The sequence below is a fragment of the Ambystoma mexicanum genome, chromosome 10 (genome assembly GCF_040938575.1).
Source record: "Ambystoma mexicanum isolate Mex_15411 chromosome 10, UKY_AmexF1_1, whole genome shotgun sequence".
NCBI classification, from domain to species: domain Eukaryota; kingdom Metazoa; phylum Chordata; class Amphibia; order Caudata; family Ambystomatidae; genus Ambystoma; species Ambystoma mexicanum.
Window position 1 is genome coordinate 1,164,928,557 of NC_090932.1, and position 27,838 is coordinate 1,164,956,394.

The 27,838-nt window shown below is 47.4% G+C and overlaps 1 protein-coding gene across 1 annotated transcript in view; it reads left to right on the forward strand.

The window, feature by feature from the left end:
- Positions 1-27,838, forward strand: part of GPAT2 (glycerol-3-phosphate acyltransferase 2, mitochondrial) — a 2,680,481-nt gene that overhangs the window by 649,817 nt on the left and 2,002,826 nt on the right. Inside the window, exon 7 of the mRNA XM_069619102.1 lies at positions 21,945-22,044. Within this exon, the coding sequence (XP_069475203.1) occupies positions 21,945-22,044 (100 nt within the window). The remainder of the gene's footprint in view (positions 1-21,944; positions 22,045-27,838) is intronic.

A 27,838-nucleotide genomic window follows, 5' to 3' on the forward strand; every position in this document is an offset into this window, starting at 1 on the left:
CCACGTTTCGAGGCTGAAAATCAAGATTTAAGGGGGGTGGTCGGAGCTGGAAAGTGCAAGTCCCTGTGCTGACCAGACCTCAGAGCTAGAAGACTCAGAAGGTGAGGTTACTCAGATGTCCTCTTAGCAATAGCCTGTCCCCAGTTCCTTCATGCATATTTTGGGAGGTGATGACAAAACCTTGGCATGGGTCACTGCTTCTGTACCAGGAGCTCTGAGGGTGATGCCAGACCTGGGGGCTCATTTTGTGCGGCTTTACGCAGATTTTAAGAGACTGATATCAAGATTACCTAAAAGTATTAAACAGAGACTGATGGACGGGGGGCGCTGTTGCAGGCAACTAAGATGGCCGCCTGATCGGAGTGCTCTGATCCCACGAACATCCTGAATTCAAATTAATCCTGGAGCCGTGACGAGAAGAAACGACTTTACCAGCTGATGCCCGAGTACATGCAGCACATTTTTTTTGAAAATTTGGCCCGGAAACGCGGAAGCACTGAGGAGTTTGCAGCTCTCTCTCGAGACCGACGGCTTGCCCAGCAGAATGCGAGCCGCCCCGGAGATCCAGGAGAATCTCGCGCCAGACCGCAGCTGAACCAACAACGCAAGGCCGTGTGGGGGAGGAGCGCTGATCCCCGCATTGCGGCTTCGCGACGCAGGCTTGGAGGTGGACCGTGTGAGCCGACACGGAATTCCCAGGCCGAGTGGAAGATTAGCAGCGGCGTCTACTCACCCCCCCGAACAGCAGCGGGGTCTGCGCACCGTCTCCCACGCGGGACCCCAGCTGGCTCCGGCTGAGAATCTGCTGCCGAACGGGCCCGCCGGTCGGCGCTGTGAAAACAGGTGAGGGGAAGTGGAAGGTGTGCGGCCCCAGCACCACAGGGAGGCGCATAAGCGCGAAATGGGGGGAAGTAGAGACGATATCCCGTGTATACCGGCCGTCACCCAGAAACATTAAAGGACGTGGGAGGACACTGTTCGCTCGCGAAGTGGCTCGTGAACTGTGTCCCACTTGGTATCCCCGGAGGTGGATAGTTGATGGTGCTGCCCCGATAATATCTACCACTGTGGGGGCCCATATACGAATTTATTTATCCTGGAATCCCAGCTAACAGGCAAGAGGACGTGATTCGTGGCCAGACACCACCAAGGCACCCCCGACACCATCGGCCTGAGTGTGTCGAGTTTTGCCCGATGGGCTCCGGCTGATGCTGGCAGCACCTTGATTGTGCCCATAGGCGAATATCGCGGCGACCCTCTGCCACCCGGGAAAAGGTAGGCGGGAAGGACCGCACCACGAGGACCAGGGCGCTGTGAGCGGGGACTGGTGGCTACGCGCTAAAACACGGAGGGGGGGGGGGCACTGGCTGTTTGTGTGGAGGCCTGCTAGCAGTGGTACCGGTGGAGATCCATATTGGGGATACACAAGACCAGAAGTGCAGGCGCGCCACCATCAACCGCTGCACAGAAACTGGACCCGTATACACAGTGGCCTGTATTCAGCCCTACTCCACTCTAATACTCAGGTGGGCCGCTGAAGGATCCACCGGCGGATAAGGCATTCAAAGCCCCTACATGTACACTGCCTGATACAGTAACCTATAGAGACACAAAACGGACTATGCTGCTATCTGGACTACCACTAAGCAAAGCCCTGTTCCCAAAAAAGAAATACACCATCCTTTTGAACCTCAGGCAAGAACCCGATACACACTGCGGGGAGAACCCTGAGGGATTTGGCCTAGCTACGGAATACCCAAGGATCCGTGTAGCAACGATGATGATCGACCAAAAGATTTGATATATTGGTGCCCAACGGGTCGCAACATATAGACAGATACACAAGTCTGTATAGACTATATTATACCAGTATAGGTGACCGGCCCAATCCACGTCATCAACCCTTGATCTGCGCTGGCGACTCATGGGCCGCCACGAGAAGAAAAACACAGGCGGGAAAAAAACTGGACCAATGGACTCCTTTGCTAGCTCCCAACCCCAAGGGACGCCTGCCTCCACATCCATGGGAGACGACCATCTTGTCGGGACATCGCCCGACGCCAGAGAAGATCGCTTAATGACTATGGTTCAGAACAGCTTCCTAGCGGTGAATGTCAAGTTGGACGATATTGTTTCGACGATCAGCTCCCTTAAGGCTAGAGTGGACAAGGAAAGCTCTCGCATTACAGAAGCCGAGAATAGGATCTGCACAAATGAAGATGCGATAACACAGCATAGCTGGGACATAGCGCAGTTGAAAGGAGAACTGCGTAAGACTCAAGCAAAATGCAAAGACCTCGAATCGAGATCTAGAAGAAACAATATCCATATTGTTGGCATTCCGGAATCCTTCTGCAGGGGCCCGATGGAACGACAAGTAGAGGTCCTTCTGAAAACTCTTCTAGGCACAGAATCCTTCGCTGACCACTTGCTTGTTGAAAGGGCGCAGCGTACCCTGGCGCCACCACCCAAACCTGGGGCACCACCGCACACAATCATTGTTCACCTCCTTAACTACAGGGACAGAGACATGATCCTAAAGCTCTTCAGAGAAAAAGGCACCCTACAATATGAGGAAAGCAGAGTCCACATATACCCGGACTTCTCGACCAGCGTCCAAATGCAAGGCAGATCCTATGAACAGGCCAAAAGGCTACTAAGATTGCACCATGTCCCATACGCCCTTATCTTCCCGGCGAAGCTACGAATCCAACATGGAGGCAGGTCGTATTTCTTCGAGAACCCTGCGGAAGCCATATCGTACATAGAGGCGTCCATCCCCATTCCTCCCAAAGATCATGCACGAGACTAGAACAGGCCACCGCGACCGGGCAATAATAGCCCAGACCCAGCTGACTGAAATGAATTAACGGAGATATCCTCACTTGGGCCGTGAAGACTATCCATTCTAGAACAACGGCTCCAATTGATATCTACTGAAATGGCTGTTATCGAGAGCCTCTACTGATGTAGGCCATGCGACTGCAACTAGCGACCCTCGGGAAAGTTCCACAGGTTATGAGGGAAGGGTTACATCATCGGGTTGGGGTTGATGGTGCGGGACGGGGTGGGGGAAGGGCACAAAGTTTTGCTACAATTGGCAACAGTTTAAAAATGGAGAGACAGGTTGCATCGAGTACAGTTGTTAAGGTCAGCGGCACTCGCGAATCAATACACATACTGACATCAAAAGAAAACTATGGTACTGGGTGACAAGGGCATAACCGTTAAACTCCTTTCATGGAACATTCAGGGCCTAAACAACCCGATTAAGGCCAGAAAAACCACAGCGTACATCACCAGACATAATCCCCAGATCATACTATTGCAAGAGACGCATGCACTGGGACAGTTATGTTCCAATTTCCTTCCAAGATGGGGCACACTGCGATACTATTCTGAATACTCCTCCCAATCTAGGGGAGTTCTTACTTTAATACATCTGAAATTGAGCTTCCGTATCCATGATGCTAAAATTGATATGCAAGGAAGATACGTTCTGGTCTGGGGAGAGCTGGCGGGACGGAAGATGGTTATAGTTAGTACGTATGGCCCCAACATAGAAGACCCTGAATTCTACAACACTATGCATAACATGTTAACTGAAGTTGAAGATACAGCAGTGATTTGGGGGGGAGATTTTAATACGATACTTGACACAGCCCTTGACAGGTCCACATCTTCACACAGAACCTTAACTAAAACCGCACTAGCTATATGACAGATAATGCAACAAATTACCATGGTTGACATCTGGCGAGAATTACATCCCCAAGAAAAGCGCTTCACTTTCTATTCATCAGTGCATGATTCCGAATCCCGAATAGGTTACTGGCTTATTAGTTCAACACTCACAAACATGGTCCTGCACTGCGAAATGTACCCCCGCACCCTCTCGGATCACTCCCTGATATCAATCACTCTGGGTGTCAGCAAGGCTATCCCGCGGCCCAGATGCTGGAGAATGCCCCCTGCCCTACTCAGAGACCCAAATGTTTGCGAATCATTACACAATGAAATAGAAGAATTTTTCAACTGAATGAGGGTTCGGTAGACCGGTGCGCTACAGTATGTGAAACATTTAAGGTATGGGTACGAGGTGCAATCATGGCCAAGACTACAGGACTATTGAAAGCTGTTAGACAGGAATTGGACACCATGGAAGCCAAACTTGAGCTCCTCGAGTTTGAATATACCTCCACACATAGCAAAGAAGCCCTTTCAGACATCCACACAACACTGGCAGAATTTAATAAACTCTCTGTAACGGAGGTCCAATACATGGCTGCCCCGGGCCGAGCTCGCAGATACGGAGAAAGCAATAAAGCTGGGAGGTTCCTAGCCCAGATGCTCAAGGCTGAGAACTGCCACCCCCCTATTGAGGCCATCCAGACGCCTGGTGGAGACGGTGAACAAGAAATAAATGACATGTTTGCCGTGTTTTACAAATCACTGTATTCCAATCAGGACACCAAAACCAAAGAAGAGATAACGGAGTGCCTGCAAGTAATTGATCTCCCAACTCTGACCCCAGAAACACGTATGCTATTAGATACCCCCATATCACTTGAGGAAATTACAGAGGCAATTAAAGCATTAACCTCAGGTAGAGCCCCCGGATCTGACGGTCTAGGTGCCAAAATATACAAAAAATTCCAGGACATACTAGCCCCTGTCTTACTGAAAGTTTGGGAAGAGGCAATGGAACGTGGCGTACTGCCACACTATGCGAGAGGCAGTAATAACGGTTCTCTTTAAACCCTGAAGGCCCCCTCAAGACATGGGTTCGTATAGACCCCTCTCACTCATTAACACTGATGCGAAGATTTTCGCAAAAATCCTGTCGACCAGGCTACTGCCCTATATGCCCATACTGGTACACCCCGACCAGGCTGGAATTATACCAACAAGGTCCACTGCCCTTAATCTACGCAGACTCTTTGGAGTTATGGCACAAATAGATCCATCGGCAGACGCGGTGGTGGCATACCTTGATGCTGAGAAAGCTTTCAACTCGGTCTCCTGGGACTATCTATTCCTGGTCCTTGAGAGATTCGGGTTGGGACGATACTTTGTGAATTGTGTTCGGCTGCTATACACATGTCCGGGAGCAAAAATACTATCTAATCAAACTATGTCATCCTTATTTCACCTAGGTAGAGGCACAAGGCAGGGCTGCCCCTTCTCCCCAATTTTATTTGCACTCACAATAGAGCCCATGGCCGAATACGTCCGACAGAATCATGCACGCAGAGGTCTTCGTATGACCGGAAAGCCACAAATTGTCTCCCTAAATGCAGATGATACCCTACTATATATCAGATTGAGATGTTCTCTGAATACCCAGGGTACAGATCAACATTTCTAAGTCGGAGCTGTTCCCGCTAACTTCTAAAACTAGAGACATGTCAGACACACATGGATTCAAATGGTCTCCTATACACATCCGTTATTTGGGGATTATGATATCGAGAGACAAGAGTACACTGTACACAGAAAACCATGGCAAACTACTACAATCCCTCACAGTTAAATGACAACTCTGGAACAAGCTCCCCCTATCTCTCTATGGGCGAATAGCGCTGCTTAAGATGGTTGTGCTACCCAAGCTCTTATACCTTTTTTGCAACATACTGATTTGGCCAGTCAGAACATTCTTTACCAAACTCAACACACTAGCCACTACATTTGTATGGGGAGGGAAGACGGCCAGTTGAAATGGTCCAAAATGACAGAACCTTTTGAAAAGGGTGGGATCACAGCACCAGACTTCGAACTCCATTACCTAGCATCGCAGGCACACTTTGCGAGACACTGGTTTGACCCGGAAGACACAGCAGCACATATCCCCCTGGAAAGATATGCAGCATCCCCCTTAGACCTACGAGCGGTAATGTTCGACCCCAATCGGAAAGACACATGATTATCACAACGGAACAAGCGAAAATTCCGATGCGATAAGATCAGAGGACAGTGGGGCCTCCAATGGGGCTGTGTGAGGCTCATGTGGATTACACTTCCTGAACGTCCCAGGCTGCTGCAGACTTGCAGGAGACACGCCATCAGTACGTGGTGGCCTGCGGAGGACCGAGGAGCGGATATCCCGTTCGCCCCACCCCCCGCTCATTACCCGTGTCCCCCTCCTGTACCCCCCCAATCCCTGCTCATTACCTGTGTGTCTCTTGTTTCCCCCCACCCCCACTCATGCCCTGTGTCTCCCCTGGTCCCCCCACCCCCCCGCTCATGCCCTGTGTCTCCCTCGTGTTCCCCCCACCCCCTGCTCATTACCCGTGTCTCCCCTGTTCTCCCCGACCCCCCCCGCTCATGCCCCGTGTCTCCCTCGTGTTCCCCCCACCCCCGCTCATACCCCGTGTCTCCCCTGTTCCCCCACCCCCGCTCATGCCCCGTGTCTCCCTCCTGTTCCCCCACCCCCCGCTCATGCCCCCCGTGTCTCCCTCCTGTTCCCCCACCCCCCGCTCATGCCCCCCTCCTGTTCCCCTACCCCCGCTCATGCCCGTGTCTCCCTCCTGTTGCCCCCACACCCCGCTCATGCCCCGTGTCTCTCTCCTGTTGCCCCCAACCCCCGCTCATGCCCCGTGTCGCTCTCCTGTTACCCCCACCCCCCGCTCATGCCCCGTGTCTCCCTCTTGTTGCCCCTCATGCCCCGTGTCTCCCTCGTGTTCCCCCACCCCGTGCTCATGCCCCGTGTCTCCCTCCACCCCCCGCTCATGCCCCGTGTCTCCCTGCTGTTGCCCCCACCCCCCGCTCATGCCCCGTGTCTCCCTCCTGTAGCCCCCGCTCATGCCCCATGTCTCTCTCCTGTTACCCCCTTACCCCCCACCCCCTGCTCATGCCCCTTGTCTCCCTCGTGTTCCCCCCCGCTCATGCCCTGTCTTACTCGTGTTCCCCTCACCCCCGCTCATGCCCTGTCTCCCCTGTTCCCCCCACCCCCGCTCATGCCCTGTCTCCCTCCTATTCCCCACCCCCCGCTCATGCCCCCTGTGTCTCCCTCCTGTTGCCCCCCCACTCATGCCCGTGTCTCCCTGTTGCCCCCAACCCCCGCTCATGCCCCGTGTCTCTCTCCTGTTGCCCCCCACCCCCTGCTCATGGCCAGTGTCTCCCTAGTGTTCCCCTCACCCTCACTCAAGCCCCGTGTCTCCCTGCTGTTGCCCCCCAGCCCCTGCTCATGCCCCGTGTCTCTCTCCTGTTGCCCCCACCCCCCGGTCATTCCCCGTGTCTCTCTCCTGTTCCCATCACTCCCCGCTCATGCCCCGTGTCTCCCTGCTGTTGCCCCTCACCCCCCGCTCATGCCCCGTGTCTCCCTGCTGTTGCCCCCCACGCCCCGCTCATGCCCCCTGTCTCTCTCCTGTTGCCCCCCCGCTCATGCCCCCTGTCTCTCTCCTGTTTCCCCCCACCCTCCGCTCATGCCCCATGTCTCCCTGCTGTTGCCCCCACCCTCCGCTCATGCCCTGTCTCCCTGCTGTTGCCCCCCACCCCTGCCATGCCCCGTGTCTTTGTCCTGTTACCCCCCACCCCCTCTCATGCCCCGTATCTCTCTCCTGTTACCCCCCACCCCCTGCTCATGCCCCGTGTCTCCCTGCTGTCACCCCCCCACCCCCCGGTCATGCCCCGTGTCTCTCTACTGTTGCCCCCCACCCCCCTCTCATGCCCCGTGTCTCTCTCCTGTTACCCCCGACCCCCGCTCATGCCCCGTGTCTCTCTCCTATTGCCCCCCACCCTGCTCATGCCCCGTGTCTCTTCTGTTGCCCCCACCCCCCGGTCATGCCCCATGTCTCCCTCCTGTTACCCCCCACCCCCGCTCATGCCCCGTGTCTCTCTCCTATTGCCCCCCAACCCCCGGTCATGCCCTGTGTCTCTCTCCTATTGCCCCCCACCCCCGGTCATGCCCCGTGTCTCCCTCCTGTTGCCCCCCGCTCATGCCCCGTGTCGCTCTCCTATTGCCCCCCACCCCCCGGTCATGCCCCGTGTCTCCCTGCTGTTGCCCACCATCCCGCTCATGCCCCATGTCTCTCTCCTGTTGCCCCCCACCCCCTGGTCATGCCCCATGTCTCCCTCCTGTTGCCCCCACCCCCGCTCATGCCCTGTGTCTCTCTTTAACAAAGTTTTTTCATTGAATATTTATATATTCTTACATGCAATTATAACTAATGAAAAAATAACTCATTTCTTTTTCATTGTTTTTGGGGGGTCCCCCCAAAAACCTTTAGTTGCAGGGACATTAAGGTGAGAACAGTGTGCATGGCCAAATATATTTGAGCACATGAATGGGTAGTAGTCATGGCCTTCAGTTATGGATAGTGATCACCACCTTCACCCATGTACACTGAATATTTTAAAACACTAATAGGCTACCAACCATAGATTTTTGCATTTACTAGTGGATACAGCCTTCAACCGTGTCCACTGTATATTATATTCACTGGTCCGGAACTAGCCATGGACTTTATCACAATACTGGCCTGTGGCCACAATGTTCGACTGTGCCCACTATGTATTCTAACATATAAATGAGCCACTAGCCATTGCCTTTGACCTTGATCAGTTTGTACATCTTTTGGTCATGTCCACTGTATATTTAAAAAAACTAAAATGCAATAAGCGATGGCTTTCAGCTGTGCCCACTGTATATTATATACACTAACCAGTCACTAGCCATTATCTTCAACACAATACTAGCCAGTGGCCACAGCCTTTGGCTGTGCCGACTGTATATTCTAACATATTAATGGGCACTAGCTATGGCCACTGACTACAGCTTTCAACGTTGCCCACTGTATATTTTAAAATGGTGAATGCTACTATGCAGGCTTTTAACCATGCACATTGCTATTTTTGAACGCTAACCTACCACTAGCTATGGGCTTTGGTACTGGCCAGTGACCCCAGCCTTTGTCATGTCCAAGTGTACGGCCTAAATTGCTATTAAGGTAATCAAACTTTTCATGAGCTAACTTATAAATTATGTCTAATTACATTATTGATGTAATATGTTATATTCAATGGAAATAGTGTTGTCACCAGTGATGGCATCAGATGTGATTTGTAATGTCATCAGTGTTCTCTTACAACATGTAATTAGTGATTTCATCAGTGGTCTGTGATGTCATTCTGGTCATAGACTGCGCTCAAGAGGCGCAAAGTTAAGGCGGCTGTAGCATTCTTCATATGTTGAATGCACCCATAGAACTTTGAGAATGTGGGAAAACCTTGTTAGCTCCAAAGCTCCTAGTCAGTTGTAAGGAGCCTTTGATGAGACCGGTGGGGTGTACATATGATTTCCACTTATTACAATAAGGAAGTTTGTAATACTTACCAGTGTGGAGGATCATTTCACTGGCGACGAGGATACTCCGCAGCGACCCCACCGAGTAGCTGTGGATTGGTACCCCGCTTTGAAATTAACAAGAGCAAGCGGGAAGCAGCGTTTTGTCTACTCTGAAATTAGCGAGGCCAGCAGTACCAGTGCCCAAGTCTAACAAAACTGATGAACAGTCACTGCCCAGGTCCCAGCACTTGCACTACCAGATTGTCCTGACAACCTCCTCACAAAGGGGAACAACCTACGGGCTTAAGGGAGGCAGCCAACGACGCCGGACTAAGCGTCATTAACATAAACACTGATGTTCTAGAAGAAAGGGTCTAGTAGCATCAGATTTCGCAGCACTGTGTTCGGTTACCAAGGCAACCAACACAACTAACAATAACGGCGATGCCGTTCCTATTACTGCAAGACAGTCGAAAGCACTCCTGCAACGAATGTGTTTCGTTTACGTTCAATGACATTGGACTATTATTCAATATAAGTGAGATACTCGAATGCTTGCAACGCAATACTGCATAACAATGAAAGCACCCTTGGGGCTCGTAAGCCAGATACTCGAATGCACGCATAGCAGTGTTGCTACGACGATTAAAGAATTCTCAAGGTCCAGTGAACTGCTACATCAGTCATATCACAATACATTGAACGCAATTACTGTGCAATACCACTGCACTAACAAGAATAAAGATTCACAGGAACTGTGGGAGACTCGAACCAACGTATCAAACACATATTCAAAGTAACAATATATAACAAGTGTTAATGAGCACCCCACACACGTCAGATTAGAAATAATGACACACATATTGTAGTGTTCAAATACAAATACACTGGATCATTTGTCTTTATTTTACCTCGGCTATCTGTAATTGTTATTCTGAACCATCTCAACTAACCTCACTATAAACATATCGCTTCCACAATTGCAAAATGGCTATACAAGGAGTACCACCACCAAATTACTTTTTGGAGGTGCAAGGAGAACCAAGCATACCCTGGAAGAGGTGGAACAAGAGATTTGACCACTCTCAATATTTCGGGAGAGAGAAAGAAATGCTTAATAATGCACTTTCTTGGTAATTTAGGTCAGAAACAATTTGAAAATCTACCACCACTATCTGAAGAAGAATGTATGGGACTATCAGGATATGAGAAATGCATTCAGATGCTGGATAAGCATTACGAGAAGTGCATAATCATTCTGTAGAGATAGCACTTTGGAAAAAGGAAACAATCAAAAGATGAATCTGTAGAACAGTGTATCATGGCGTTGAGGACTAGCAGTTTCATGTCAATTTGGAGGCACATTAAATAAGAGGCTATGAGACCAATTTATGCTTGAGTGCAGCAATTAAAAAGTAAGAGAAGCTTTATGGGACAGAAGCAATCCCACCATTGATGAAGTCATAAGAGTAGAAAAGGAAGTAGAACATACTCACAAATGTGTCAAGGATTTGGAGAAAACAATCGAACAAGATGAGAAACAAGATGTGAAGAGAGATGAAGAACAAGTTATATAAATATCTGCTGTACAGACAAGGGAAATGACAAGAAACAGAATATCAAGAAAGAAAGTGGGAAGAAGTATGTAAAGTACAGAGATAAAAAGCAAGAAACCGACAAGAAAATGTTTTCGTTGTGACAGCCTCTCCCATTTTGCAAGCAGTGACAAGTGCCCACCGATTAAAGCCTTGTGCAAAAGATGCAATAGACGTGGGCATCTCACTTCATGTTGTAGATCCAAATGCGAAAACATAGCTTGTGTTGATAAACTATGTGAAGACATGTAGGACTGCACTTGCCTTATTGACTTTACCTCTGACGATGTCGTCACTGTTCAAGATGATGACGCAGATACTGAGAGACCCATGTCCATTATCCAGATTGAAGGGATGAAACTTGGCATGGTGATAGATTCAGGGGCGAAATACACATTATTTCCTAAACCTATTTTGGAGAGCAAACGACAAAAGATTGTTTCTCTTGATGTAGTCCAAATAAGACCTGTTGCATATGGGGGAACGTGAATTGATTTAGAGGGATGGTACTGCGCTGTTATGAAATTCAGAAATAGGTCTGCTAAAGGTAATGTGTATATCTCGAAGAAAGGGAGCAACCCACTGTTAAGGTGGTCGCACTAAAAAAGACTTAAGAGAAAGCTGGATCCTAATGCTGAAGAAAGTGTATATAAGACAAAAACAGGATGGGTGTCCCCTTCTTCATGGTCATCGGGGAAGAACCTATTAATTAATCCAAACATAGTGATGCCTCATGGAACATTATTTATTTAGATTAATTTCATTCTAAAGGGCTCTAGACAACAGGAGGTACGTGAAAGTTCAGTATATACTAATTATTTAGTAAAAATCATATACTTTATTCTGAAGTATACATACTTGAACCAATTAATAAACACCTCTAGATAAATTTGAATTCATTTTTTTAGGATACTATAGATCTTTAAAGCAGGTTAATACATACATCAAACAAGACAATTATTCAATTTAATGTGCAAAGAGGAATCTCTAGGTCAAGTGCAAACTTCACATCTGCAAATATGCATACATTTATCAAATTCACTAAGCAGATCTAATACATTCAACTCTGAAGAAAACCCTTCCGGGTTGAAAAGAAAAAAAACTTTTTTACACGCCATTTTAGGACTCAAAACTACATGGAATATCTGAGTAAACATCAACGAAAGGAATGGAGAAGGAGTATAAATGTAACCAAACCCCCCCTCTAACTATGATTTGTAAATTTCCCTTATCAATAGTTTTGACGGAAAAACATCTAGAACCCCTGATGGGAACTGATGTCGGTCTTCCTCAGGACTTGAAATGTGGCGATATATTCCCTCTTGTTGTTCACACCATCCCATGGTGTGTCTTGATGATACTAAACATAAAAACACTATTAGACTCTAAACACTGGTAATTCACTAAAACTTCATATTGTCCATTGAGCTCCTATTTATTCAAATTGAGAAGAGCATTTACCAATTTTATTCAACTCTAATAGCCAAACGGACAGACACTGCTTCATCTGCGACTGAAAAATCCAGAATTAATCCAATTTATCTGCAAAGCAAGCAACAGGGAAGTGGGAATAAATTGCGTACTTCCTATTGTGTTAAGTCACATAAGCATCACAGCATGGCGACGTGCAGCCCACAAATACTAACTTCTCAAATAAATGTATCCATTTAAAGTCTGTCACTGCCGACTTCTGCAGTCTTGCTGCGTATCTCCTCCTTAACGCTACTGCAAGGAGGTATCTGTAGAGCAAGGAATCAATTGAAATATCAATTACTCATTTTTGTCTTGTTCAGGTATCTTTGGATTATATCTGTAGTTTTGATCCACAGACTACCTAAGGTGGGTATAACCCCATGGGTACAAGTCTAATATCCTTGCGGAGCACACATACCTTTAGGAATCTTTTTCCTTCTTTTGTGTAACCTGGCCGTATTCACTGCGTCATTGTTCCCGATTTCGGCAAACAGACGCAAAAAAGCTGTGTAGTGAATGTCAACATAAGCGAGTTGCCTGTGTCTCGCGGTAGCTAAAGCTTGTCATAGTAAAAGAGGGTGGACTGGTAACACTTCCTCCTCTAGTAGCTGATTACATCAACCACGTGGTATTTTGCATTTATCCCCAACTCAACCTGCACTCGTCGCTATCGAGTTAAGACCACAATAATGGTTATAGAAAGCAGGATGATGTCGCTTACTCGTATGGCGATTGTTAGACATTGATCATTCCAAATGATCACTAATTCTGCGCGCAATCAAACCATTATAATCGACACAGAAAAGGGGCCATTACTAATCCCTCCCTCATATAAAGGACTATCCCTTTTTTATAGCCCTTTTACAACTGACAGTATGTGTATAAACACTCCATGTTTTCTTGGTAGGAGCTAGAAACGCATCATTTTAGTATTTTACAATTTCCGGCTATTAGAATGAATAGTCCAGTGTAATATACTTTATGGACCATTGGCCAACTGGTTCCGTTAATGTCGACATAGGCTCTACATGAAGACAACAGAGTAATAATTAACAGACGTTTGGCATTATCGTCGGTGATGGCGAATAATTAATTTATTTACCATACCGCTTTGAACCCATCTGCATATCAACTCATATACAGATAATAATATTGCCAAAGTCAATAAGTCGATTCTTCCTGAAAGTTCAGGCCATTGTGGTAGCTCTGCGTATGATAGAGCCACCACTGTTCTCTCTGAGATAGCCTTGCAGCAGTACTTAATTTCCCCCTGATCCTGTCTATGGCTGACCATTTTAAATCATCACAATTGTGGTTTTTCTCAATATAATGAATGGGCTGCCAGTGGGGCATTGATGTTTTTATTACGAATTTTGAATTTGTGCTCTGTAATTCTTTTTTTTTGTTGTAAATATTTTTATTGATTTTCAACATATAAATGCATAACAAGCGATAATACATAACAATTTTTCCCCCTTATTCTTAAATTTCTTTCTCTCCGTAATACGAGCAGCAGGAAGTAATTGTGAGATCAAAGCCGCCTATTTCCCTGACATTGGAAAGCCCCCATTTTCCAGCGCATCCCCCAGTAACACCTCTCTTGGATCCCTGGGGAGCAGAGATCCTGTAACCTCTTTAATTTTTGACCTCACCTCGTGCCAATACGTTTGAATAACTGAGCAATGCCACCACATATGAGCCATATCCCCCCGTTCCCCACATCTGTGTCAACATGTGTCTGGATATTCTGCGTTAATTGAATGAAGTCTATTTGGAGGGAAATACCATCTAAAACAGACTTTAATGGTGTTTTCTTTCACTAACGCACGGCGGGAACTTTTCTGAGCTCTATGCCAGATCCGCTGCCAGGACTCCTCTGAAATCTCCAGCCCCAGTTCCCTCTCCCAAGCTTGCATATAAGGAAGTTTCTCTTCTAGTGGGGCTTTCTCTAATAGCTGAGCATAGGGATATTCTATGTGATTGCTGCCCCTCAAGGATTTTAAGTTCTATACCCACTGGAGCCCTCCCATCAGCTTGACGGGTACCCATATTAGTTAGCCAATGCCGCAGTTTAATATATCTAAAGCTTTCTGTCTGAGATTCCGAATTTTTCCTTACATTCTTGGAAAGTCAGAGGTTCCTAATTAACGTATAGATCCCTCAGTCTTAAGGGCTTATCCTGACTCCAGTTTTGGCATGTTTTGGCCTCGAGCCCTGGAGTAAACGCCGGGTTCTGAGTGATGGGGGGGATAACGGGCCTAGCCCCGATGGGATATCATTTTGTGAGCATGCCTTATCCCAGCTCTGAAGTGTGGCTAGGGTGGTTGGTAGCATCTATTGGCAAGGCATGAAATGCGTATGATAGTCTCGGGAGAAGCCTCATCTTAATCGCGTTAATGCGGCCTAACCATGAGATCTCTTGAGAATCCCACCGTTGCAGCCACTCTTTTTCCTCCTTAAACAGAGCAGGGATATTCGCTTTATAGAGGCCAGTATAAGTCTGAGTCAATTTTATCCCCAAAATACGGGATCTCTGTTGAAGACAATGGAATGTGTGATGTTGTCTGAATTTCTTCTAACCTACTGGGATCTTCAGTACAGATTTATTTGGGTACACCTTGAAGCCAGAAATCGAGGCAAACCACGCTAGGAGGTCTAAGAGGGGTGGAATCGAATTGAGGGCATCATTTAGGATGCAAAGTAAGTCATCCGCGTATAATGCTACTTTATGGCATTGTCCTGCTATCTCAAAGCCTAGAATATCGGGGGGTAATCTAATGTGTTGGGCCAAAGGCTCCATCGCCAGAGCAAAAACTAAGGGTGACACGGCGCATCCCTGCCTAGTGCCCTTGGCCAACACAATCAACGGGGTCCAATTTTTATTTACTTTGACCTTGGTCAAGGTGATTTGAAAATTGTAGAGCATTAGTTTGGAAAACCCTGGTCCGAAGCTGAACCCCTCTAATACCATTTCTAGAGATCCCCAGGACATACTGTCAAACGCCCTATGGGCGTCCAGGGACAGCAAGGACAACCTTCCTGGGATCTTCGGGGCAAGGGCAATCAAATGTATAGCTCGGCGGACTTTATCATACGTTGACCGATTATGTATGAACCCTGTTTGATCGTTTGTTACCAAGGACGGGAGAATTGCACCCAGACGCCCCGCAATTATTTTCCCCAGCAGTTTAACATTGGTGTTTAACAATGCAATTGGCCTGTAAGAGGCGCAATCCGTAGGGTCCTTCCCGGGTTTCAACAGCAGCGTCGTAGCCGACTCTGCCATTGATTTAGTTACTACTCCTGCCTTCCACACAGCATTAAAAAGCTTTGTTAGGTGAGGGGTTAACACCGCCCTGAAAGTTTTATAAAATGTATTGGTAAAGCCGTCCGGTCCGAGGGCTTTGCCTAACGGGAGGGAGCGGATTGCTGCATCCGTCTCTTCCGCAGTTACTGGGTCTTCTAACCGCTCAGAGTTCCGCAGATCTCTGCGAGGGGTGTGCTTTCTGTATGAAGTTTCTGGCTAGCTGTGGATCTGATACATGTGAAGTAGACTGATCTCTAAAGAAACTTTCAACAATCCGGAGCTTCTCTGACTCTGCATAAACTTGCCTCCCATCTGCCTCTTTTAGAGAGTCTATGTGATTACGCTTTGCTTGCTTTTTAAGTTTAGCTGTGAGTAGCCGGTTAGCTTTATTCCCTGTTGAGTAGTAGTACTCTCTAGTGCTCATTAACAGATAGGCTGCCCAGCTTATATTGCGAGCCTCAAGTGCCTTTTGAGCTACATGAACATCTCTATGGGCGCCCCGAGAAGCCTTATTCCTATGCACCTCTTCTTTCTTTTGAACCTCCAATTCCAGCTGAGCTTGAACTTGCCTTTGAACTTTCCCCCTTTCTATTGTCTGAGTTATAACTTGACCTCTAATTACTGCTTTCGGCACGTCCCAGACCACCGCATAATCTAGCTCCCCCCTGTCATTATCCATTAAGTACTGAGTTATACTGTCTGAAATACAGAAACAGACCTGAGGATCCCCCAAGATGAATTCGTTCAAGCGCCAGATACGAGGGGGCTCTGGAGATTCAGTAAACTGAGACATGGTTACCAACACGGGGCATGGTCAGATGAGGCTTTCGGGGAGGATCTCTATACCCATTGTGTGAGGGATAAAGGTATCTGAAAGGAAGAACATATCCAACCTAGAAAACCCCCTATGTACCGCAGAATAAAAGTGTAATCTCGTTCCCCTTGATGGAAGAAGCGCGAAGCTTCTATCAACGAATGTTCCCGAAGGAGCGTAGTGAGTGCTACAAATCAGCTAGAGTCGGGGGAATGGATTTATCCTTCAATGGGTTGAGGTTGATCACAGCGTTGAAATCTCCGCCAATTATGAGATCTCCCTCAGCCCGCTCATGTAATATTTTGGACATGGAGGTAAAAAATAGGTCTTGGTGGATATTTAGTGCATATAGCGATATCGGGGTTACCTTCTTCCCGTATAGTGTGGCTACTACTAGAATATATCTCCCCTCTTTATCTTGCAGGCTCTTATGAACCTTTAACAATGTCCCTTTTCGAACCAGAATGGCTACGCCGCATCTCTTCAGCCCTGAAGAAGCACAGAATTTGACAGGATAGAGTTTATCATTCAGTCGGAATTCATCAGTGGACAATAGATGAGTTTCTTGCAGAAATAATATAGTGGGGTTGAGTGTAGCCAATCGGTGAAATAGAACTTTCGGTTTTAATAGGGAATTTAGGCCCTGTACATTCAGGGTGAGGCAGGTTATATCCGGGGCAGCCATTCTGGTGTCAGCCTAATTTCTTTGCACATCTGGCCCATTTGATAACTCGTACAGGATTCTGCCCAAGAAACTCTGTTGTTCCTCCCCTACTGCCCAGAGTTCGTAAATTTACTTTCAATGAAGCACGTAGATCTTTCCAGATTACCCAAGTTGACAAGTAAATTGATGCCGTTTCTGTAGTGTTGCTGGCGGTGTATAGACAACATTTAATTTGGCGCCAACCTTCTTTTACACCAAACCTAGCGCTAAAATTCCATGAAAAAGAAAACTTCACAGAAATACAGAAAACAAGAACAAGAACCAGCATTATTGAATAGCGAATTATGAAAGCTTGCAAAGTTGTAATTAGTGACTTATTCAAAAGCACTTTGGTGGGCGCTATCCGCATAGTGGGCGCCCGCCCATGCCTAACCATGTGTACAGTTTCCCATAAGATCCGAGACAAATATAAACTGTAATAATGGCATTTGAATCTCTAACTTGAACAGGCATTTCATGCCTAGGTCAGCCGCACTTGAGTCACTGTGTGGGCCCTCTAAAGATCAGACAGTACAGGTGGAGTAGCAGCCATACAGAGTCTGCCAGGGTGGATCACATGGGATCTGTTGCGCTTTTCGCTGTGCTCGAGGCCCCGTTTACCCTTTGCCAACCTCTGGGCTTTCTTCTTACATCTTTCGGCGTAGGGCTTTGTGACCGGTCATCTAAAGTGTTGATCTTCATTCCGGGGTCAGTGTCCCCCCCCAACCCCCTCCTCTCCAAGCATTAATTTCTTGGCCTCATCTTCAGAGCAAATTGCATATGTTCGGTTATGATATTCAAAAAGTAGCCTGCATGGGAACCCCCATCGATAGCAGATCTTTTTCTCTTAAAGCCAAGTTGTGACCTTCTGAAGCAGACAGCGATCCGCCAGCATAGCGGGGGAGAGATCCTGGAAAAGAAGTAACGTGGAGTTCCGGAATTTCACTGGTTCTGCTTTCCGTGCAGCCGCCATGATTTTCTCTTTCTGGTGGAAGAAATTAACTCTAGTGAGAACATCCGGCAAGAGGTCCATCCTTTGCTGAATAGCAGAGTAGATTCGATTGGTTCTATCCAGGATCAAGTCATCTGCCTCTTCTAACCCTAGAAGGGACTTAAAGAGAGCCCCGACATACTCCGGGAGATCATGATCGGATATCTGCCTGGGTATTCCACGTAACGGAATGTTGTTTCTTCTAGATCGATTTTCTTGATCTATCTGTTTCGCCCATATATCTCTTCCAGATGGCCTTCCATGTTCTGCATTCTCCTGGAGAGCTCCTCATGGTCCTGTCCCTGTTCGCAGGCCACATTTTCCAATTAGTTAACCCTGTCTTCCAAGGCTTTCAAATGGGAGTCCAGAACTGCAATGGATTGTGCGAGAGAGTCTCTAGAGGATTTTATTTCCAATTTTATTTCCTGGGTGATATCCATTTGTAGGGTTTTCATCACTTCCTCAAAATATTGTTTGGGTAGGGTAGGCTTCATGGGGTATTTCGCTTCTGGTGGAGGATGCATGTCTGCTTTTGCTCTCGCAGACCTCCAGATGTCAAATATGTTGAAATGCCACCCCTCTTGTGCTTTTGTGCTGATTTGGGCATTACTAGACCAAAAGATCAAACCCAACCGTGCTGGCCTTCCATGCAATTGCTGACTCCGAAGAAGCGTGCCAAAATTTAAAGAATGTCAGATGTCATTTCCTGAGTTAGTTTCAGCTCCAAGACCAGTTATATCCGTATAGTGCTTCTCATTAGGCTCGATTAGCGAGGGAATACAGGTGCTTAGGAGCTAATGCTAGCAACAGCCAACAAACGATTACGACGTACACCTCAGCCCTGCACCCGCCCGGATCTTTCAACAGATGCAGTGATGTAGTTGCCCTTAATGGAGAATATGTTATGATGGGAGCGGTGGTCGCGCCACCCACAGTCGGTGCTCCACCGGAGGGAGTCGCATCATGCCTTCCAGAGCTGCTTACCTCCTAGTTCGGCCGCTCTCTCAAACGGGTGTCGGAGGCAGAATATACATCCGCGAGGGATTTCAGGCTCCTTAGTGCCCAGCCTCAAAGGAACCCACCTCCGCAGCCAGGCGTGTGGAATAGAATGCACCGCTGTCTGGTCTCCACCAGGAGGGTCCCCAGAGGCCGCCCCATGCCACACCTTCCGCCGCTGCACTTCGTGGCTCACCGGCCCTTCCCCCAATGAAGTCGCATCACGCCATGCCTTTTCTCCTCCTGATCTCACCTTCTCCTGGGGCCACTGCGATGTCACCCCGTCTTCACCGCTAAGTGTCCGAGACTTTCCAGCGTTGTAGTATCTGGCCTCGGAGGGGGCGTGCTCCCGCAGTCGGGTGCGTGCGGCAGGATGTGTCGGCACTCGGCCCCCGGCGGGGTCCCCAGCCGCGGATCACCGACCCCTCCCCCAATAGCCGCCACGCACTGCAGGCTCACGGCATCCATCCAGGCGGTGTTGTAGCGCCTCTCGTCCTTGGCCGTTACAATGTCCAGGGCTTCCTGCTTCTCCATTTCTCTTACTGGTGCCAACGTGTGCAGATGTATCCGCCCCGCACCAGCCCTCCGTGGCTCTCACTTCACTGGCTCCGTCTTTAAGCTGTATCGCCCGCCATCTTGCGCACTACAGAGCCCGCACATCAAACAAGAAAAAAGGCTGCCAACCACGAGTAAATTCACTGCTGTCTTTGCACAATGAGGTCACCCCACCTTCCGAATGCCATTGCTGCTGAAATTTCAGGGTTTGAAACGCTGTGAATGACATGAACAGGCGTCCCAACACGGAGTTTACAGCAGCTGCTGCTGCTTGGCGCGCTGCCTAGCCACGCCCCGTCTGCTCCGTAATTTTTAATTTGATGGCTCTAAAGGTTTTGCCTATATGTTTTGCTGTTGCAAGTAGTATGGTTTTTCAAAACCCAATTCTTGTGATTAATTGTAACAGAAGTGCATACTGAGGTCGAATTATAATTGCAACAGCCTCCACATGGAAAATGGGCAATAACGGGTGCCTAACCCCATGTCGAAGTAATCATGGGTTGTTTTTCACCCATGGAACCTCTATCAGCTTTAGAGATCCATTCTTTTAGATTTTTGCCTTTCTTAAAAGCATAAATTGGGCATTGCAAGGCAGGCATATTCAATTGCAATAAATTCCAATGTTTCGATATTGCTTTTTTAATTTTGTTGTGATGAGTATTGTACATCATGGCGCATACTAAGCGATCATTGATGTTATTAGTGTTAATCTTTTTACTCAACAAGTTGTCTCTATGTTGATGTCTAGCTCTTTTTTTGACTGTTTCAGTAATTTAGATGGATAGCCTCTTTCCAATAGTCTTTTCTGTATTACATTGGACTGAAAAGAAAAATCTATTTTAGAACAGTTACGTCTTGCCCTCAGGAATTGACCATAAGGTATATTCATCCATAGCGCTTGAGAATGAAAACTACTATAATGTCAGATAGTGTTTCTATCAGACTCCTTGCGGCATAAATCAACTAATATATGACCACACTCCTCTTTAATTAATAAATCCAAAAACTGTATTTGTTTCTTGTTTGACTGCATACTAAAGCGCAGATTCGTGTTAAGTGCATTAATCCACTGCACAAAAAGGTTATGCTCACCCTTACTGCTGTCCCAAATTATCAAAATATTGTCAATATAGCGCTTGTAGAATTTAAGCGCACCTCTGTATGGATTAGAGTCAGCCAAGATGTTCAGTTGTTCAAATTTCCACATGTAGAGGGTGGCGTAATTCGGTGCAAAAGCAGCCTCCATGGCTGTTCCTTTAATCTGCATATAATATGAAGACTTAAATCTGAAGTCTAAAATCAGCCAGTGTACCCCTCCACCAAGACCCCCCCTTGCTTCCCCACAAAAGCTTACAGACCCAATCTATGAACCTCAAGTTAATTGCTAGGGCAGTTAGCGTACCCACCATCTGGGTTCATCTGTCAGCCCCAGGGCAGGAAGCAGGCTTGCCCTCTGAGTGCCTCACCATACTCTGTATCAGGAAGTGGAGGTACCCCTCTGAACCCCTCTCTTTCGACCAACAGTGAACCCATCTCTCCCCACTCTTCTTGGCTCCCTGCCAGCCAGGTACAGGAGGAGGCCTACCCCTCCTGCTCTTTCCAGATTGAGGTGCAGACCCGTCCTTTGTCACTCTCTGGAACAGCTAGCTGATTGAATCTCATTATTGGCTCCTCCAGCCACTGCAGTTTCATTTCAAGCAGTAGACCTTCCACATGAATTCTCAGTTAGTCCCTGAATACCTGCACAATATATCTCCCCTATCAGATTCCGAGCATGGACCCCCACAACCCTTGAGCTTCCTGCTTACACCTTCCAAGGAGGGAACTCTCCTTGGAGTGCCCCTCTGCCCGATAATTTAGGGCAGACTCAGGGAAAAGCAGTAAACCTACCTGTAAATCCCCCTGTCAGCCTTATGGCAGGTATTGGGGGTGGCCGGGGGTGGTGGTGCAAATGAGCTTCAATAGTATTGGAGCTCACTTGCATCCCCAGAGCCAGCAGAGGACAGCCTCTGGGAAGAAAAAAGGATTTCCCCGCCCACCTGCTTCATCCCCTAGAGAAGGAAAGAAATCTGGCTTCTACATCTGGCAGGTGCGAGACTTTACTTAGAGCCTCCTGTGAACTGGAGCAATGAAAGGGACACTACATGAGCACCCAATTTGCATATTGGCAGGCAGTGGAAAAACTGTCCATTAGTGATTTCTCTAATGCGTTTGTTTTTTACAGGCTTGTCCATTGGAGTTTCTTCAGGTTGCTGAACTCTGCCTTTCTAAATGTGCAGCTGAATATTGGACAGCTGGAAATGGTCCGTCAAGTGTCACAGGGGGTAAGCAAACAAAGATGTGACCGTGTTTGCTTGTTAGACAGTAGGAGCGGGTGTAATGTTTTCTCACCTTAATAGTACTTGCTCTTAACATCCTCTGATGGGAATGGCATGGTGAACTAACAGGCACTCTTAAAACTTTGTGTCTGTGAGAGAATGTTGATGTATCGGTGTAGGTAGCAATCTGCTTAATTCATGTACTACTTTGCAGGGTAGTTTTCCATCATTGAATCATCATTGATATTAGTAAACACTAAATATGTCCTCCCACGTGTGAACTCTCAATCACTTTTTAATGAAGATTGTCTTTCTTAAATAATTTCCACATAAAAATCAAATGTTTCGTATGTAGCTCATGCTTTTTCTTTCTTCAACTTGCCTTTGAAAGGCTCATTGGTCGCTTTCACAGTTGCAAATTCCTTCATTGGAAGCTTTACAAGTCGGCACCTGATAAGGAAAACACACTGGCCCTCATTACGATACCGGCGCTAAACCATGGCGCTATTAGCACCATGGTTGGTGCCGGTATAGTAACGAGTCCGCCATGGTGAAATGGGGAAATACCGCCCCATTCCAAGGTTGGTGGGGCAGTATTCCCCATTTCCCCATGGCCCTTCCCCATTCCCATTTTTGCCCCATAGGGCATAATGGGAATGGCGAAGGTGTAAGTACGGTACCGCAAATTGCGGTACCATACTTACCGCGAAGTTCCCTTTGCGGGTCCCTACTTTAACAGCTGGTCTAGAACAGCCGTTAAGGTCCGGTCCCGCAAAGGGACCTCGTAATTAGGCGCTAATGGGTTAACGGTGCCGCAGCCTTTTACGGCGCAGTTAACCCATTAGCGCCAGGGTCGTAATGAGGCCCACTGTTATTTTAAGGTAGCAGAGAGTTGCCTCCCATCATGCCATGACTGTTGCAGACTATTTTATTCTGCACTGGTTAAGAGGATCTAGAAATAATTTTTTGTTTCTTTGAATAGAATTAGTTTTCTCTACAAAATTATTTTGGCAAATCTTTGCTTTCCTTTGGTGTGCGTTAACTATTACAACCCTGTGCAAACACTTTTTGGGTTGAGGTAAGGTTTAGAGCCTGTTAATCCTAAATCCAGTCTCCTCTTCACATGTTGATCTCCTTAGTGACTCAGCAGTGCGCTGATCTGAAATCACTACAACACCAGCACCTCAGATCCTGAACCCTGCCCCAGCCACTCTCCTCCGCAGCGCCCATGCTTACTAGGAATTGCCGCCTCAACAGCCGTATGCAGCATAGTCATTAGCGCTGCTTCAACTTCAGTCCCCTCTAGCACATTGCGCCTCGGGAGCAACTATCCCATCACAAAGGCAGCATCACAGCCAAGGCCGTTTCTATCTACATTGCACATGACCAGTCGCCTTCCAGCAATGCCACCCTAAGGCCTGCCCCTGTGTCGTCGTCCTGCTGGTCACTACACGACTCTCAGCGCAATAAAAAAAGGCCATGACATGTGTGGCAGTCTGATTGCGCCCCACCCTGTTAGCTGCTAATTCCTTCAAACTGCTGGTCAAGCCTCTCAAAATGAGGACGGCGCACCACAGTGCGTACTCCTCTCATAAAGCACTATGGTAATGTCACCATCCACTTGGAGACATTTTCCAGCCTCCCCACTACACCCTCGCCTCACCCAAGTTGAGCACCACCATCAGCACTGCCTACCAAACGCCTTTTGCCATATCCCTTGACAACAGAGTACCGGCCACCACTACCAACTCCACTTCCTCCTCCTCTCCATCTCTAAGACCGCATCACCATACAACGAAGAACACCTGCCCACCTCACAGCCTTGCCTGGCAAATGACACTCTGATACCGAACAGTACCCACTACTACTTTGGTCCTCACTAATGATATCCCCATACTAAACTGCACACTAGTCAACGCCAGGTCGATTCAAGCACACCCCTCTCAACATCCTTGATCTCATCACTGCGGATAACCTTGATATGCTAGTTATTTCTGAAACTTGGCTCCATGCTACCTCTGGCACTTGTCTTTCCATCGCCATTTCCCCTAACTGCACCATCCTTCGCTGTGACAGACCTGACACTAAAGGTGGGGGTGTAGGGGTGTTGCCTTGATAGCAAGAGACACCCTTTCCATCAGACATCCGCTCTACTCAGCTGGAAAATCGCAATGTACTCTCCCTCAAAATTCCCCTATCATATACAAAGACTATTACTATCGTCCTCCAGAACCTCTGGACTCCTTCAAGGAGTATTTACTCCACCTGCTGAGCACCAATGTCAAACCCGCCTCTAAAACTATTCTCCTTGGCGACCTCAACTTAGGTCTTCATGACCCAAATGAGCCGAATGCTGCCTCTGTAGCGAACACCCTCATCGCCCTAGGATTTAAACAGTGCATCTCAGCACCTACCCACCAAAAAGGTCACATCCTAGACTGGCCAACAGTCCTAAACTGCCAGATCTCCGTCCTGACTAACCTCCCGTGCCCATGGACCGACCACCACATCATTACTGTAACCATTGCCCTTAACTGGCCACCTTCCCGTTGCATCATCCTGATGCTGCCTACTATTGCTTGTAGCTCACAGAAACTCACCAAAGACTGCATCCTGCCCTTGCTTGACAGGTTACAACCGGCACACCTAGCCCACCTTGACCCAGACATGCTTGCTGAACAATATTCCAACACGCTGCTGCAAGCAGTTGACACCATTGCACCCCTTGCGGGCCGTAAATCTAAACGCACCACACACCTTAACTCCCAGGTTCATGCCCAACCTCCTGGCAATCTATGCTAAGAAACGAGAAGCAGAGGCGAAATGGAGAGTCCCCTTCCGACCTACTCGTACAGTTTCACCACTGCAACCAAAACCAACAAGACAGCCATTCTGCTAGAGAAATTATCGACCTACAACATTAGAATCACAAACGCAAAGTCAAACACTCGAGAGGTTTTTACAATTCTTGGAGAACTTGAAACACCCACCTCCCCATGAGACCTAGTGCACAGGATCCAAAATGCCCTCTTGGACAAAATAGCCTTGTTTCACAACAAGAACCTCACAGAAGCAAGCCAGTACTAACTCGTAACAGTCATCCTCTTCAGGTGTCCCCCATCCCCACAGTCACACAAGAGCTCCCCCGTTCTGCTTTAACACCATCTCCGAAGACGACCTCCTTGCTTAAAGGTGTGAAGCCCTCCTGATGCAAAAGAGACGCTTGCCCTGCTGCAGTAGTCAAGGACTGTGCAGAGGCCCTAGTCCCCGTTATCACTACCTTCATCAACTCCTTCTTCTCCTCTTGCTGAGTCCCCACCAGGGAGGGTACTCCCATTGCTAAAGAAACCATTACTGGACCCAACCACCCCCACAAGCTACCGACCTATCACAACTGTCCTCTACCTCTTGAAGATCTTGGATAGAGCCGCCTATGTCTAAATTCAGCATTACCTGGAGTCCAATCACATACTAGGGATCCGGCAATCAGGGTTCTGCACAGGACACATTACAGAATCTGCCCTGCTTGACTTAAAGAACAAGTTAGATTAAATTAAGGACACAGCGAAATCAGCCCTCCTACTACTGGACCTCTTTGCAGCATTCGACTTAGTGGACCATAAAATACTATGTGAACACTTGACCTCGGCAGCCAATTTCTCAGCAGAGGCATCGAACTGGGGTTGCTTCTAAAATATAGAACAATCAGAGCCTTTGCTGACAATGAGCGCCCCCCTGCATCGATCTCCTACAGCGTCCCCCAAGGCTCTTGTGTCTACCCAACACTTTATAACATTTTCACAAAACCACTTTTTGGGACCTCTGAGACTCAGTGCAGATCTCCTACACGAACTACACTGATGATACCCAGAGTCTCCTTCCCCTCTCCAGCAACTACCACCAAAACTCTATCTTATCAGATCATTCAAACGTAGATGACCACAATGACAAAACCGAGTTACTCATCATCAGTCTGCCCACTGTGAGCAACAACCCTGGCCAGCAATATGCCTCCTTCACCATTGACGGTATTTGCATCCCCGTATCCCAATCAGTAAAAACCCTGGAAGTCTACCGAGATGCCTCCCTCTCTTACACGCCATGCCAATGCCATCTCCTCCTCGGCAGCCCACATCATCAAACTCATTAATGCCTGTAGGCCCTTCTGACGACCAACAACTTCCTTACCATTGCCGTGCCGTCATAGATGCAAGACTTGACTACTGCAATACCCTGTTTGCTCGCACTGCCAAGCAGAATTTTCACAAATTGCAAGTGATCCAAAACAATGCTTTCTGTTCGGCACTAAACATTCCTAAACAAGGTCACATCACCACTAGAAGAAAGGCCGCCATCTCCTGATGCAAGAAATAATAACCTTATCAATCACCCATAGGTGCCTCTCCAAAACTGCCCCCTTACCTTCTTTAGAAATTCACTAGAGCCCTGCCTACAAAACCGATCAGAACAGCCTATGCAAATGGGCCGATCCAGCCCAAATTCAGACTGTCAAGAGCGGGTGGATCGAGCTTCCCAGTCATTGCAGCAAAACTATGGAACACAATACCCCAACTCTGAGGGTGGAACAATCATACTGGATCTTCCATAATCAATTGAAAAACTGGCTTTTTGGGTAGTATGCTACCTTGGCACCTTGCACCTGGCTAGCAGACTAGAGAGCTATATTTCGAGCTAGATTATGCACCCATTAGAAGCTTATTAGGATTGCTACAACAGAATTAGAGGCTCAGCCAAAAGTAGCTCCTGTGCACAGCAATCGTTCCAATTAGGTAATCGCTCGGTACATGGCATGTAAGGAACCATTACTAATACCCAAAGGACCTATTACTAAAAACTATGATCATATACTTAAGCTAGAGGAAAATAATGTCTGGATAAAAAATTATAAACATCCTAATAATAGAAACCCCAAAAAACGTACAGATATAGTACCACCTATACAAGAATCTATACGTATTATGAATAACAGTGGGGTAATCCATACAACACATCTCACCTCTAATGACCTTTCCCTTCTGGATTATATATTCACGTTGACACTGACAATTTACCTGATGTTTAGATGAAAAGTAAGGACAATTTGAAAATAGCCCTTCAAAATACACGCTGTCTAGTTAGACATGCAACTTAGGATGCAGATATGATTATACTACAGGATATAGACATGGCATTTATATCCAAAACATGGTTGACTGAGACAACTAACCATGCTGCAGAATTAGCCACCCCAGCAGGTTGCAAAATAACAGATCGTATTGAAGGAAGGGGGTGGGGGAGTGCGATTATCCTTCGATATGACCTTAGGGTTCATAGACTTAATTCATCACCCTTAGTTGGTTGTGAGGATACACTTGTTAAATTAAGTGTCAATGCAGATATTACCATTAATGTATCAATATATCGGCCACCCATCAAGATGCCACTTTTTGAGGAACAACTGCTCACTTTGTTGGGAGATGCTGTAAAAGTTGATGCGCATACCATTATTTTGGTTGACTTCAATCTCTGGGCCTTTGATGCTCAGCACAGTGGGGCCTCCTCTCTCGTATCTACTCGAGAAGCCTTAGGGTTTATCCAAATTATTACATTCCCAATTTACAAAGAGGGCTGGGTTCTAACACTAAGAGGCCGATTCATGGAATAATTAGCGCGGCGCAAGTGGGCAAAAACGTGCGAATCGCAGTGGAATAGCGAAAATCGCAGTGAACGTGCGAAAATTGCACGAAAAGCAGCGCACGTCGATTCATGGAAGGCCGTGCGCGAGAAAACCAGCGGATGT